This window comes from Asterias rubens, chromosome 5 (assembly GCF_902459465.1).
Source record: "Asterias rubens chromosome 5, eAstRub1.3, whole genome shotgun sequence".
In the NCBI taxonomy this organism is placed as follows: Eukaryota; Metazoa; Echinodermata; class Asteroidea; order Forcipulatida; family Asteriidae; genus Asterias; species Asterias rubens.
The window spans coordinates 6,117,699-6,130,615 of record NC_047066.1 but is presented as its reverse complement, the minus strand read 5'-3'; the positions used below and the strand labels follow the sequence as shown (position 1 = coordinate 6,130,615).

Sequence of the window (12,917 nt, the reverse complement as noted above, 5' to 3'; positions counted from 1 at the left end):
AATTGTGAGAAACAGCTCCCTCTGAAGTAACGTTGTTTTTGAGTGAAGATGTAATATCTCAATAAAATAATTTTAATTTGAAAAAATGCTTCAGTCTTGAAGTTTCCATGCGTCTGAATGCAAACAAAATGGGTTTTTTCTTTTTCTTTCTTCAGCCCGAAGAATTTCTCACTAGAATATTTGAATTGAATTCGACGACCTCAGCTGAGGTCTCTAATTCAAGCATCTGAAAGCACACAACTTGTACGACAAGGGTGTTTTCTTCCATTATTCTCTCACAACTTCGACGACCAATATTGAGCTCAAATTTTCACTGGTTTGTTTTTTATGTATATTATGTTCACATACGAAGTGATGAAAAGACTGGTCTTTGACAATTATTGGCAAAGGTGTCCAGTGCCTTTAAAGATTATTGAACCTGGAAGGTCAAATCAAACATGTGCCCTTTGCTTCTACTCTGCCCCCACTCGATCATCCCTGTATAGTCTCGCACAACAAGGTACACAAACCCCTGTAGCCAATGACCAACACTCGGTTGACCACTGTTTTTGTTTTTGTCCTATCGGGGTTACAAAGTGCGTCAATCCCAAAAGTCCACGCTCTACCTTTCCAAAACTTGAGTTTCACCAGCAGTAGAAAAGTTTGTTCTGGAGGGTGTACGAACTTTTCGACTGCTGTTGACCAAACCCGAGCCTGACCAAACCTCACTGACCGTTGTTGGTTTATAAGAAGTGAATGATCTGATTACGGTACGATACAGTTTGTATCTATAAAACAACAACTGACAATAACAAATAAGTTCGGTGAATATATTTTGTGCAAATTCTCGACTGAAGTACTTGTAGAAACAGCCTCAGTCTATACGAAGTTCGGCTATAGACCTTTCTATTGCAATGTCACAGCCTTGTTGGAGAGGACAGGTTGGAATATGGAAAGCCATAAATGCAAATCAAAAACAGATCGCCATTGTTTGATAATGTAAAAAAAAAAAAAACAGTTCCAAAAATGCGTTGATTGTGTTGAAAACAAAACAACTAATTATGGGAGGTATTTTATTTAATTGCAAGTTTGCTGTAATCGTGAATTTCAGGGAATTATTTCTCCAAACCCTTCTTTTGTTTTATACATTTATGTGATACCATGGCCTACATGTACCTTTTAGCCGTTGTACGGCTATATAGCGTTAGTGCAAGAATAGAGAAAAGGCCACGAATAACACGCGGTCTTTTCTCTATGGTCTATTATACACCGTGCACTTTAATACTTTCAAATGCAACTCCTTTTTTTTCCAGCAGACGACTCCCACGGTATAAATAAACATACGTTTCACATTCTGACCGCCATTTTCGCTAGGGTCACTTGTGTAATTTCCTCTTTAGTAAATGTTGGAATTAATATCTGATGTTTAAAATCAAAGTTCCCCCGATCCGCTGCAGTAAATGCGTTGTTCTTGATATTTATAACAAGGCGTATGTGGTGAGAATGTTGCAGGATCAAACTTAGTGGAAGGTGGATGCGGCAAGTTTGCCAAAATGGATGCCTTGTATATTATCAACTACAAGTATCCCAAGACCCGATTTTATAGAGCTGCTAAGCACAAGCTAGTTGTGCTTACCACAGTAAGGTTACCAACCAGAATACCGTCTCACTGCAATGCAACAATTTTTAAGCAGTATTTTTTCAGATTTTTAAAATCACGTTTACCCCAGTTAATTTAAACTCCACCAAAAAAAAAAAAATTAAAAAAAATGTGCCGAACTTTTTTTCAGAACCCATTCACCCCTAAAATATAAATAAAACGATTCCATAATCACCGCGTGCTATTTATAGTTTTCTTTTAGCCGAGTAGTCCATTCCCAAGCTTCCCTTTAATCTCAAGTTCAAAAGATCAAACTTGAAATAAATGTTTGCCTATACAGATATAGAATAAATGGCTTATTATATCTATAGAACCATATTTGGCCAGAAATAGAGGAGGGAAATTGTTATAAATATCCCAAAACGAACTATTTGGTCGATGGACGAGTGTAGGTTCAACTCATTATACAGAAGAGCGCTGCCCAAGAAGGAACCCTCAAATAAACTCCGGAGCAATTAGTCTTTGCTGTTAGAATAAAATTAATACTACTCATTCAGAATGGTGCTGCATTGGGAGCTATATGAAGACTTCACATGGAAGCTGTATGCTGGACTGATTGGGGCATGCATGTTGTGTTTTATCTCGTTCAGACGATGGAACACGCCAGCCTTCTACCGTTCAAACATCTCAATGGTCGGCATGACTGCAATTGTTACAGGTATAACTGATACAAATTATTTGTAAATTGCTTTAATTTTGTATTAGCTTTCAGTTTTAAGAATTATTTAGCTAAGAGATTCGTTCGAAGAACAACCAATGATAACAATGAAACTATACCGGAAACAATGAGTTGTAATGTTTTGCCCTTACATAGTGTACTAAAGGCAAAGTATACCTTGGTTTGTTTTTATATTTTCGATTGTTTAAATCCTTTCTATGTTAGTGTAGGCCTATAAAATAAAACATGGGCAAATTTGGTCGCGTTTTTGTTAAGTCCGGATTTTCGGTGTTATCTCAAATACGCGAAGGAAGAATAATACCTTACAGATTCTAATTTTTGGGCATGAAAACCGATACATTTTTACATGACCGTATTACTTCAAAGTGAAATGTTTCTCAAAATCCAAAACTGCTGTAGGCTTCTAACCAATGGTTTATATTTCCATAATTTTAACAACTTGATTAGGGGGCCTTCCAAACTTATACACAGTGCATTTTAAAGTCAGTTTGATAAAAATTATTTAACTAAAACCATCATGTTTTCTACGAGTAGGGCCTACCCTTTGCTTGGATTATGTCCTATAGGTTATTTAATGATATTTCTGAAATATAAATTGATAATAACAACGTGCACTATAACTCAAACTCAACTTCTCGTTGCTTCAGGTTCCAACTCCGGCATCGGGAAAGAGACTGCACTGGACTTCGCTCGCCGTGGCGCCCGGGTCATCCTCGCCTGTCGCAACCCGGCCAAGGGCGAGGAGGCAGCCAAGGAGATACGGGAGTTGACCGATAATGATCAGGTCGTCTTCAGACTTCTGGACAACGCCAGCCTGGAGTCAGTCAGGTCGTTTGCTGAGACGATACTAAAGGAGGAGTCCAGACTGGATGTCCTGGTGAACAATGCAGGTAGGCCTTTAGGCATGATACGTTGTAGTTGAACCACCCTAGTTTAAAGCCCTTAATCTGGGATTTGCCCCCCAAAAACCCTCTTTAGATAATAATTATGTGGAACCATGGTCCATCTACGATATCACTAAATTTGACTCCCGGGTCATTTCACTTTGGAGATATAGTTCAGCAGTGTATTTTGTTTCTTACCAAAACATTTATTTCATGAGAGGGGCGAAAGTTTTCAAAGACGAGACAGGTTTACTCTACTGTACAGGCCTACTATAGGAGTGTTGCATGCTGTCTCAAAGAAAAACACAAACATATTTGTTTTATTATAACATACAAATGGAAATGTATACATTTTTTGATCGTTTCTGTAATCTGGTATGTTCCCCTGATTTCGGTTTCTGCTTTGCTTAATAATTGAAGTACATTTTAAGCAAATAAATTTTGCGCCTAGAGTGACATCATTTGACTATAAGTATCAATTGAATATTCGTTTTTTTTTTCTCGATCAGGTGTGTCCCGTTGCCATGCAAACGAGAAGACAGCCACCGGTTACGATCTTCAATTCGGCATCAACCACCTCGGCCCCTTCCTCCTGACCCACCTCCTTCTGCCCCTTCTTAAAGAAACCGGCCCCAGCCGCATCATCAACGTCTCCTCAGTAGCCCACACGATGGTCAGCAGTCTATGCTACCTGAACACCAAACAGGCGTTCGAGGAGACCTTTGCCTATGCAACGTGTAAGCTCTGCAACATCCTGTTCGCCAGCGAGCTGGGCCGGCGGTTACAGGGCACCGGAGTGACGGCGTACTCACTCCATCCCGGCATGGCAGACACTCGCATACTGCACCCGAGATCGAGCCGACTCCATGGGAGATTCGTTCTGTTTTTCTTCAGAAATATCCTCAGGTAAGATACCAAGTTTGAGATAATTCTACTTTTGTTCTCCTTTCTGTTAACAATTCTGTTTGGTATTGGGTTTTAGGGGAACAGAAATTGGGGTCGGGATACCGTTAAACCCACTTGGACATTGGATTTGTACAAAATCCAGTTGCCTCAAAATTTTGATTTTGACAGCCTGGATGTTGATCTCTATTATCTTGATGTGACATAGTCCATATGAAAACCGCACTTGGCCTCAATATGTTCTGAATTATCATGTTTACCTAAAGGCACTGTACACGTTGTCACAGACCTGTGTTCTCACTTGGTGTATCCCATCATAAGCATAAAATAACAAACCTTTGAAAGTGTGGGCTCAATTGGTCATCGAAGTTGCGAGAAAATGATGAAAGAAAAAAATACCCTTGCTGGACGAATTTGTGTACTTTCAGAGAGGAATATTCCTCTAGCTAGAATTATTTTAATATTTAAATGAGAAATTACCTTCTTTCTCAAAAACTACGTTACTTCAAAAGGGAGTCGTTTCCCACAATGTTTTATACTATCAACAGCTCTCCAATGCTCGTTACCAAGTCAGATTTAAGTTAATATTTGTTTTGAGCTATTTTAATATTTAAATGAGAAATTACCTTCTTTCTCAAAAACTACGTTACTTCAAAAGGGAGTCGTTTCCCACAATGTTTTATACTATCAACAGCTCTCCAATGCTCGTTACCAAGTCAGTTTTAAGTTAATATTTGTTTTGAGCTATTTTAATATTTAAATGAGAAATTACCTTCTTTCTCAAAAACTACGTTACTTCAAAAGGGAGTCGTTTCCCACAATGTTTTATACTATCAACAGCTCTCCAATGCTCGTTACCAAGTCAGTTTTAAGTTAATATTTGTTTTGAGCTATTACCAAACGTGTACATTCCCTTTAAGTGCATTCATAAAGCGCTTTAACACTGTTTCAAAGCGCTGTACAGCCCAGAAAACATTAAAAGGCAGGATAAAACCATCAGCAAAAATAGCCATATGGTTTTAAAATACACAAAAGTTAACAAAAAAAACCAAAACAATTCAAATTATGTAATGTTTCGTTTCTTCTTTCTCTCTCATATTTTCAGGCCCTTTACGATTTCTATCGAGGCAGGTGCCCAGACGACTATTTACTGTGCACTGGACGAGTCGGTGCCGTACTATTCAGGGAGGTACTTCGCTGACTGCCAACTCGCGGAAGAAACTGAACTCGCGCGAGACGAGAAGATCGCCTCGCAACTCTGGGATCTCAGCTGTAAATTAACGGGTGTTGAGAATGCGTGATCGAGGCTCCATTGTAATAATTATTATTGTCACGAGTTGACACTAATTTTTGTATCATACATTTTTGTTATATATTATTTGCATGGTTATGTTATTAAAGTGTAAGTTTTTTGGTTTTACGATTTCAGTTTCGAAGTTCCAGTGTACATTATTTAATTGTTATCGTAAAATGGCGAATAGAGTCGACGGTCATGGTGATATCGGCAGTGTCATGGCCGAGCGGTTAAGAGCACCGGATTCAAGCACTGGTGTTTGATCATCAGAGTGTGGATTCGGATCCCGGTCGTGACACTTGCTACATAAAATTGGGAGGTAGTGCTTTCTGCTGTACCGGCCAGGCGTCGAATTGATGATACCCAAGCCTACATCCGTATGGACTGTAAAGGGGTTAACCCAGTTTCAGCCTTAGGAGTAGGTGACAACGGCCTCTGGAAAAAAATAACTGTAGCCCACACCTTGAAGTGGCCTTCAGGCCTTGTGTGTTAGGCGACTTGCATAAAAACAAAAAAACAAAAAAAAAAGTCTTGAGGTATGCCCTACTTTCATTCAACGAAGTGCAACGCAGCGAATACTTGGACCGCTAGTGAGTAGTGAAATGATTTGATCTTAAGACCATAAACAATATTTACTTGACATGCCACTCAAGAATCAAACCAAAAGCTGCTTCCTCCATGATATTCTTGGTAAATTCCCTGCCACATTTCTGAGAGAGGTCCAAGCCTCCGGGTTTATATCGTTTAAAAAAAAATATTTTTACGTGTACCAAAATAAGGTAACAGCCCAAATACCATGTCATAGGCCGTTGTACCTTTTGAGACAAGTATAGTCTGCTAATAATTTAGCTTAGAAGAAAACTGTTGGGCAATAAATTAAAAGTTCTACTTAAGATAAAATTGGGCCAAAAGTTGAGAGTATAATTATTAATAGGTACCTTTTTGAGGATCTGTTTTCTTTTGTGCAATTCCATTCATCTCGCATACTCAATGTGATTCTTTTTACGGATTGTTAGATTGTTCATGGGTCAATATCAGAAAACATACTCTAACAGTCTGCACTTTAAAACAATTAATTATGTGGATCTTTGGTCGATCGTTCTTTGTATATAAAAGTAGGCCCCGCTGGTCATGACAATCACTAGAACAAGATGCCTATCATTAGTGAACAAAAAACTACACACACACACAAGTCTGTACCGAATCCATTAACCTGCAATTGATCTTTAAACTGTGCCCTCCCCATAATATTTTATATGGCGCAGCAATATTAAAGGCACTGGCCACTATCATTACTCAAGATAATTGTTAGGATAACAGTTTTGTATCGAGCAATGGAGAGCTGTTGATAATATAAAACATTGTGGGAAACGGCCCCCTCTGAAGTAACGTAGTTTTTGAAAAAGAGGTGTTAGCTTCTTACTCAAAATATTTAAATCATTCAGGCCTGAAGCCCTTCATATTGCCATCTGAAAGCACACAAAGTTATGCAACAAGGCTGTTTTTGACTCATTCTCTTGCAAATTCGCTGTAAGAATACTGGTCTTTGACAATTTGACAAAGGTGTACAGCCGTCGATTTCACCAAACTTATCCTAGGACTCAGGATTAATCCTAGCGTTTCGTGAAATCGGCTGCAGTGCCTTTAAGACTTGTTGTGCATGTATTGGTCTTGCTTGTAGCTATTGTCTGTTTTTATACTGCAACCGAACCGTTGTTTTGTCTCTTATAAGTTAGCCATGTTCTTATTTATTTTGATATTATTATTTTGTAATGTCTTTATTGTTGTTTTATAAAATACTTTACATAGCCTACAGTGTACCATGTTGGATCTCATTAGCTTGTATATATTCCACCCATACGATTTCCTGCTCCTTTTTCGGCAAAATACACACATTTTCTTACAGTCGTATTCATATCATAGTAAATGTGTATTCTTACAGACAATAAACCAGTGATATACTATCTCAATACATTTCTATCTTTCGTTGGTATACCGTACTTTCGTGTCAGTCTCCTTGTTCTTATAATGGCACACGTTCTATTTAGTCCCAGCGCTGAACTTTGCTGTTTCTGGTCATCGGGCTTGCACTAACAATTCCTCAAGCCATGGCGCAGTTAGCCCGAACATCTGACGTCACACTTCGAGGCTAGCGGATAAAGACAGGGGCCCATTCTACTTACTCCATGCTCAGACTTTCTCAAGCTGTCACTTTTGGGACAGTTGCATATATGCAACCTGAAGCTGTATTATTATTAATACTATTTTGATCCACCCATGTTTCAATTGAGTATTGACAAAGCCTGGCCATATGTATTTATTTATTGTATTTGTATTATTTATCGATAATAAACCCTGGGGAGACCTCTCGGTGAAACACTGTTTTTCAGAGGTGCCCAGCAACTACAAAAAACATCAACATTTTAAAATTGTTTTAATATAAATATATCTTTATAAAAACAAAATGATTAAGAGCATTATTAAAAATAGAAAAACAGCAATATAAAAATAAAGATTACGGACATACAACAGCATCAAAACCATTACAACAAGCTTAAGCAAATATGCAATAAAGACAAAGGTTAAACATATGTAGGGGCCTACGCCAGTAAAAATATATTATTTCACAGAATTGCTTGTAACTTGTGCTCCACTTGATACCATAATGGTTTAATAGATATTAAACTTGGTAACCCGCCAAAGAAACCAAAATGCATTGAATTCACAATGATAAACGATTAACAGATTTCAATAATTGTTCTCATTTAAAAAAAATAAAAACGTTTGGGCTCAGCCACATCCTGATTGCAGCATATTGCGCCCGATATTGCGCCCTCTCCCGGTGACTAAATACAAACTCGGCATCAAGAGCAAGTTCGAGTGAGGCGCTATAGTCGACCATTGGTTGATTTTGCCTGGTACCCAGGATGTATTGAATGCATAGGTAACCAGGCAAAATCAACCAATGGTCGCCTATAGTGCCTCACTCAACTTGCTCATCTGACGTCACACTTCGAGGCTCGTGAATAACGCCAGAGACCGGCCTGCAGCCGGCGTGTATCTTCACCTTTGACCTACGTTCATTTCACATAGAGATACGCACAAATTCTACACCAGCATTACATGCATGCACTTGCACATGCATGTTCTGTACTGTTACACGCGTACGTGGACACAGCATGCAGCTTCCATATTTGTGTTTTGATTGGTCATCTGAGTCAGACCAATTAAAACAAACACAGATACGGTAGCTTGTAGTCACTGCATTTATCCAATGATATCATTGTATCCAATGTAATAACTTGATCTGAGTAGCAGGCACCTGTCTTTATCCTTGCGGATGAAGACAGAGGATCCTTGCGTAAAAAGATAGAGGCCCGGTCTCCCCCAGCGTCACTCCGATTGAACTGGACACACGTTAAAACGCTGCAGAATAACGAAGCAAAAAGTAACGTGTTTCTGTTCGAGTACCAAAAAATGCCCAAGGTTAACTGATTGTTTTAAAGTTTCAACGAAAGTCATTATTTCAGACCAGTGGCTTCACAACTGACTGTCCATAACTCCTTGGCGAGCTCGTCGTCTTGAGCGAATGGCGACGGTTCATACTCCGCGCAGTTATCAAAGTACTTTCCGGAGAGTTCAGCCACCGATTCATCCAGAGCACAATGGAGCGTAGTCTGCGCTCCAGCCGTCTCGTCGATAAAGAACAACCTTTAAAATGCAAACAGAAAATGTTACTCAAAAGACAAACAATTTCAAATCACAGTGTTAGTCTTGCATGAAATTGGGGTTAGATTTTAAATATACAGGTGCATGGGGGGGGGGGGAGGTGGACATTGTGGTCGGGCGGTGTGAGTGCAATTTCACTTTCACTACCTTTTAGAGACCGATAACTAAACAGAAAAGGTAACACGCAAGATCTCCGTATAGGGGAAATTCTAAAGGCCGGGGCACTCCAAGAATTTTATGTACAAAAGTCTAGGGAAGTTCTGCATGAACAAAGGAAAGAAGAAAAAAAATCACCAAAGGAATTGAAACAATACTTAATAATTTTCTGAATATTGACATTTAAAGGGACAAGAGGACAGCTCTGTTCAGAACTGAGGAGTCTCCCGAACTCCGAAAAATCTACTCCGCGGCAATACAATGCATAGCAAGAAAAGTACTAAAAAAACTCTACACAGTAGGTTTAGACATCCTCACCATGCAATGACTCAAATCCCATTTGAGACCAGACTAATTCCGTCTGAACATTTCTGTGGGAGCATCAGTCTGGGGACCATGCTTATGGCCGGTTACATGGTTACATGGTTACATGGGTGTTCAATGCAACCACCACGCAACCATTATACCTACCACATTATTGGGGAGAAAGCTCTGTAGAGTGCACCCATGAAAGGAGACACATTGGCAAAGTTGGTTTGCCAAATCGGTGTGTTAGTCATTCCAGGATGGAGGGATATAGAGACCAGTCCGCTAGCCTTCTCTCGACTCGCCAACTCCCTGGCAAAGAGGACATTCGCGAGCTTACTACTAAGGTAGTCCTGCAAGTGGGGGTACAGGAACGAAGCCACACTCTGGTCTTCCCGAGTCATGTTCAGCCCAGAGGAGAGTTCGTGCAAAGATGACGATACAGTAACGACCCGCTTGAGGGCACTTTTCTTCACTAAGTCCAGGAGGAGATTTGTGAGGAGAAAGTGACCGAAGTGGTTGGTGCCGAAGACAAATTCAAAATTGTCCTTGGTAACAGCGCCTGTTTTCATGGCAGCAACACCTGTAAGAGAAGACAAAAAGTATAAAATGAGGTACTGGCCTAAACGGGTTTTTGTTACAAGACAAATACTGGGGATATCAACGGTGAGCAGCCCGATGGGTACATTGATTTAAAGAAAAATGTCTACAACCTTTTTGCCACCCAACCATACCACTGTGCTCACCTGCATTATTAATTAGTATATCTAGTCTGTCTTCAGTTTCAATGATCTGTTGGGCGAACTCTCTGACCGACTGCAAGCTGGACAGATCGAGATGACGGACCACAACCTCCGAGTTACCCGTACGACTCTTGATGTCCTTCGCTACGTCTTCGGCCTTCTGTAGATTGCGACAGGCGAGGATGACCCGAGCTCCTCGCTGGGCCAAGTCCAATGCTGTCTCCCGACCGACACCAGAGTTACCCCCTGGAATGAATAAATAGAAGGGAGCATTAGATGCATTAAGCCTTCACCCTTCTTCGCCATTTTCTATGTATTTCAATTATATTTCATGCACATTGTGCTTTTAGACTTTTATACTAGTTTTTTTCTCTCAATGGTTTAAAATAAATGTGTGCAGCTAAATTTTTGCATCGTAGTTTTTCAGCAATTCTTTTCCCTTTTTCAAATGTATTTAATCCAACCGTTTTTATATTAAAAATAGTAGCCATCCGTCCGTCAATACTGACGATGTACTGCGCCGGGGTGGGGGGGGGGGGGGGGGGGAGGGTTGTCCTCTCTATTGCAGCTGCGGCTGTGGCGTATAGAAGTCCGATTCTTGCATGGTTGTCTGTACCACAGTTGTTGCAGACAAACGGGGAGGGGCTGCATGCTACTCGCAATTTACTCCTCTGCCTCGTAAGTTGCAAAATAAACCTTCTATTCGTTTTATGGCATCAGATTGCCTAAAATATCTCCCCAAGTTCTCTTATGCCCGCAGAATTTATTGCCTTTCTTTGACTGTGGCTCAACACTAATTGGTCAGAACTGATCCCTTTGGTGTCATAACTGACCCGGACTCCGGGTTCCGGGTTCCGACGGTCCGGCCTCACCCATGTATGACCCATTATGTGTCAAAATGACAAAGAAAACGGCCAAACTGGCGCAAAATCTCAGCGTGATCGAAGAGTTTTTTTTAAATGGGCTATTGCTCTGAGATTACTTTTGTACTACATGTATAAGGAACTTGGGTGTTTTATTTTGAAGTTGGCGGTAAAATCTATAAGTATGGTCGGAGACGAACATTGTCAAACGTTTCATTCAAATGTCTGAGACTAAATAATATGTACAAAGGATGGGTTTTCTGAAGCTGCTGGTACAATCTCAGCGCGATCGGAGACGACATTTTTTGTTTAACCGCTCAGATTAGTCTGAGATTAATTCTGTACTTAAAGACACTGGACACTATTGCTATAATTATTGTCAACGACCAGTCTTCTCACTTGCTGTATCTCAACATATGCATAAAATAACAAACCTGTGAAAATTTGTGCTCAATCGGTCATCAAACTTGCGAGATAATAATAATGAAGGGAAAAAACACCCTTGTCATACGAAGTTGTGTGCGTTAAGACCTCAAGGTCTACATCTGAGGTCTCGAAATCAAATTCGTAGAAAATTACTTCTTTCTCGAAAAGTATGGCACTTCAGAGGGAGCCATTTCTCACAATGTTTTATACTATCAACCTCTCCCCATTACTCGTCACCAAGAAAGGTTTTATGCTGATAATTGTTTTGAGTGATTACCAATAGTGTCCACTGCCTTTAAAGACACATTGACACTGGACACTATTGGTAATTGTCAAAGACCAGTCTTCTCACTTGGTGTATCTCAACATTATGCATAATTACGAACCTGTGAACATTTGAGCTCAACTGGTAGTCGAGGTTGTGAGAAAATAATGAAGGAAAAAAAAAACCCTTCTCACACGAAGTTGTGTGCTTTTTAGATGCTTGATTTCGATACCTCAAATTCTTAATCTGAGGTCCCGAAATCAAATTCGTGGAAAATTACTTCGTCACTTCAGAGGGAGCTGTTTATCACAATGTTTTATACTATCAACCTCTCCCCATTACTCGTAATCAAGAAAGGTTTTATGATAATCATTATTTTGAGTAATTACCAATAGTGTCCACTGCCTTTAAAGTCACTGGACACTAATGGGTAATTACTCAAAATAATTGTTAGTATGAAAACTTCCTTGCGAGTAATAGAGAGCTTTTGATAGTATAAAACATTGTGAGAAACGACTCCCTCTGAAGAAACGTACGTGTTTTATTTTTGCTTTGTTTTTAGAAAAAGGTAGTTTCTCACCCAAATGTTAACATATACCTTCAGGCCTGAAGCCCCGAGCATACAGATTGTGCAACATGTGTATTTTTTCCTTTCACTATTCGCTTGCGCATGCGGTGAAATTCCCGAAATAAGAACATAAAAAAAAAATCTATTTACTAGTTATAGTAGTCATTGCATGTCATATCAAGTTGGTTTTTTGAGCAAAACTCATAAACACAATATGACGAACGAAGAGAGTTCCGTGGTGGCTGACAGCCGGTGCCCGATCATCTAAACAATAATATACCATTGAAAAAAAAAAACCAATAATTTGTTTGTATACGTACCCGTTACAATGACTGTGTTTCCATTGAGCTTGGCATAACTTGTACAGTACCGCCTGGTTGATATAACATGCCAATGGTACGTCCCGTAAAACACCGCAAAACTCGGCAATAACAATGTCACCACAACACCCAAGGATACCAT

General features: G+C 39.7%; 2 protein-coding genes across 2 annotated transcripts; one reads left to right on the top strand and one right to left on the bottom strand.

Moving 5' to 3' along the window:
* Positions 1-2,137: 2,137 nt before the first annotated feature.
* Positions 2,138-5,406, top strand: LOC117290101 (retinol dehydrogenase 12-like). The gene is made up of 4 exons (XM_033771355.1): positions 2,138-2,297; positions 2,966-3,208; positions 3,712-4,108; positions 5,211-5,406. Exons 1-4 carry the CDS (start codon positions 2,138-2,140, stop codon positions 5,404-5,406), a joined length of 996 nt encoding a protein of 331 aa, XP_033627246.1.
* Positions 5,407-8,920: 3,514 nt separating this feature from the next.
* Positions 8,921-12,917, bottom strand: LOC117289898 (retinol dehydrogenase 13-like). Its single transcript, XM_033771097.1, has 4 exons — positions 12,776-12,917; positions 10,337-10,579; positions 9,756-10,173; positions 8,921-9,110 (listed from the first exon to the last, which is right to left on the bottom strand). The coding sequence occupies exons 1-4, from the start codon at positions 12,915-12,917 to the stop codon at positions 8,921-8,923; spliced, it is 993 nt and encodes a 330-aa protein (XP_033626988.1).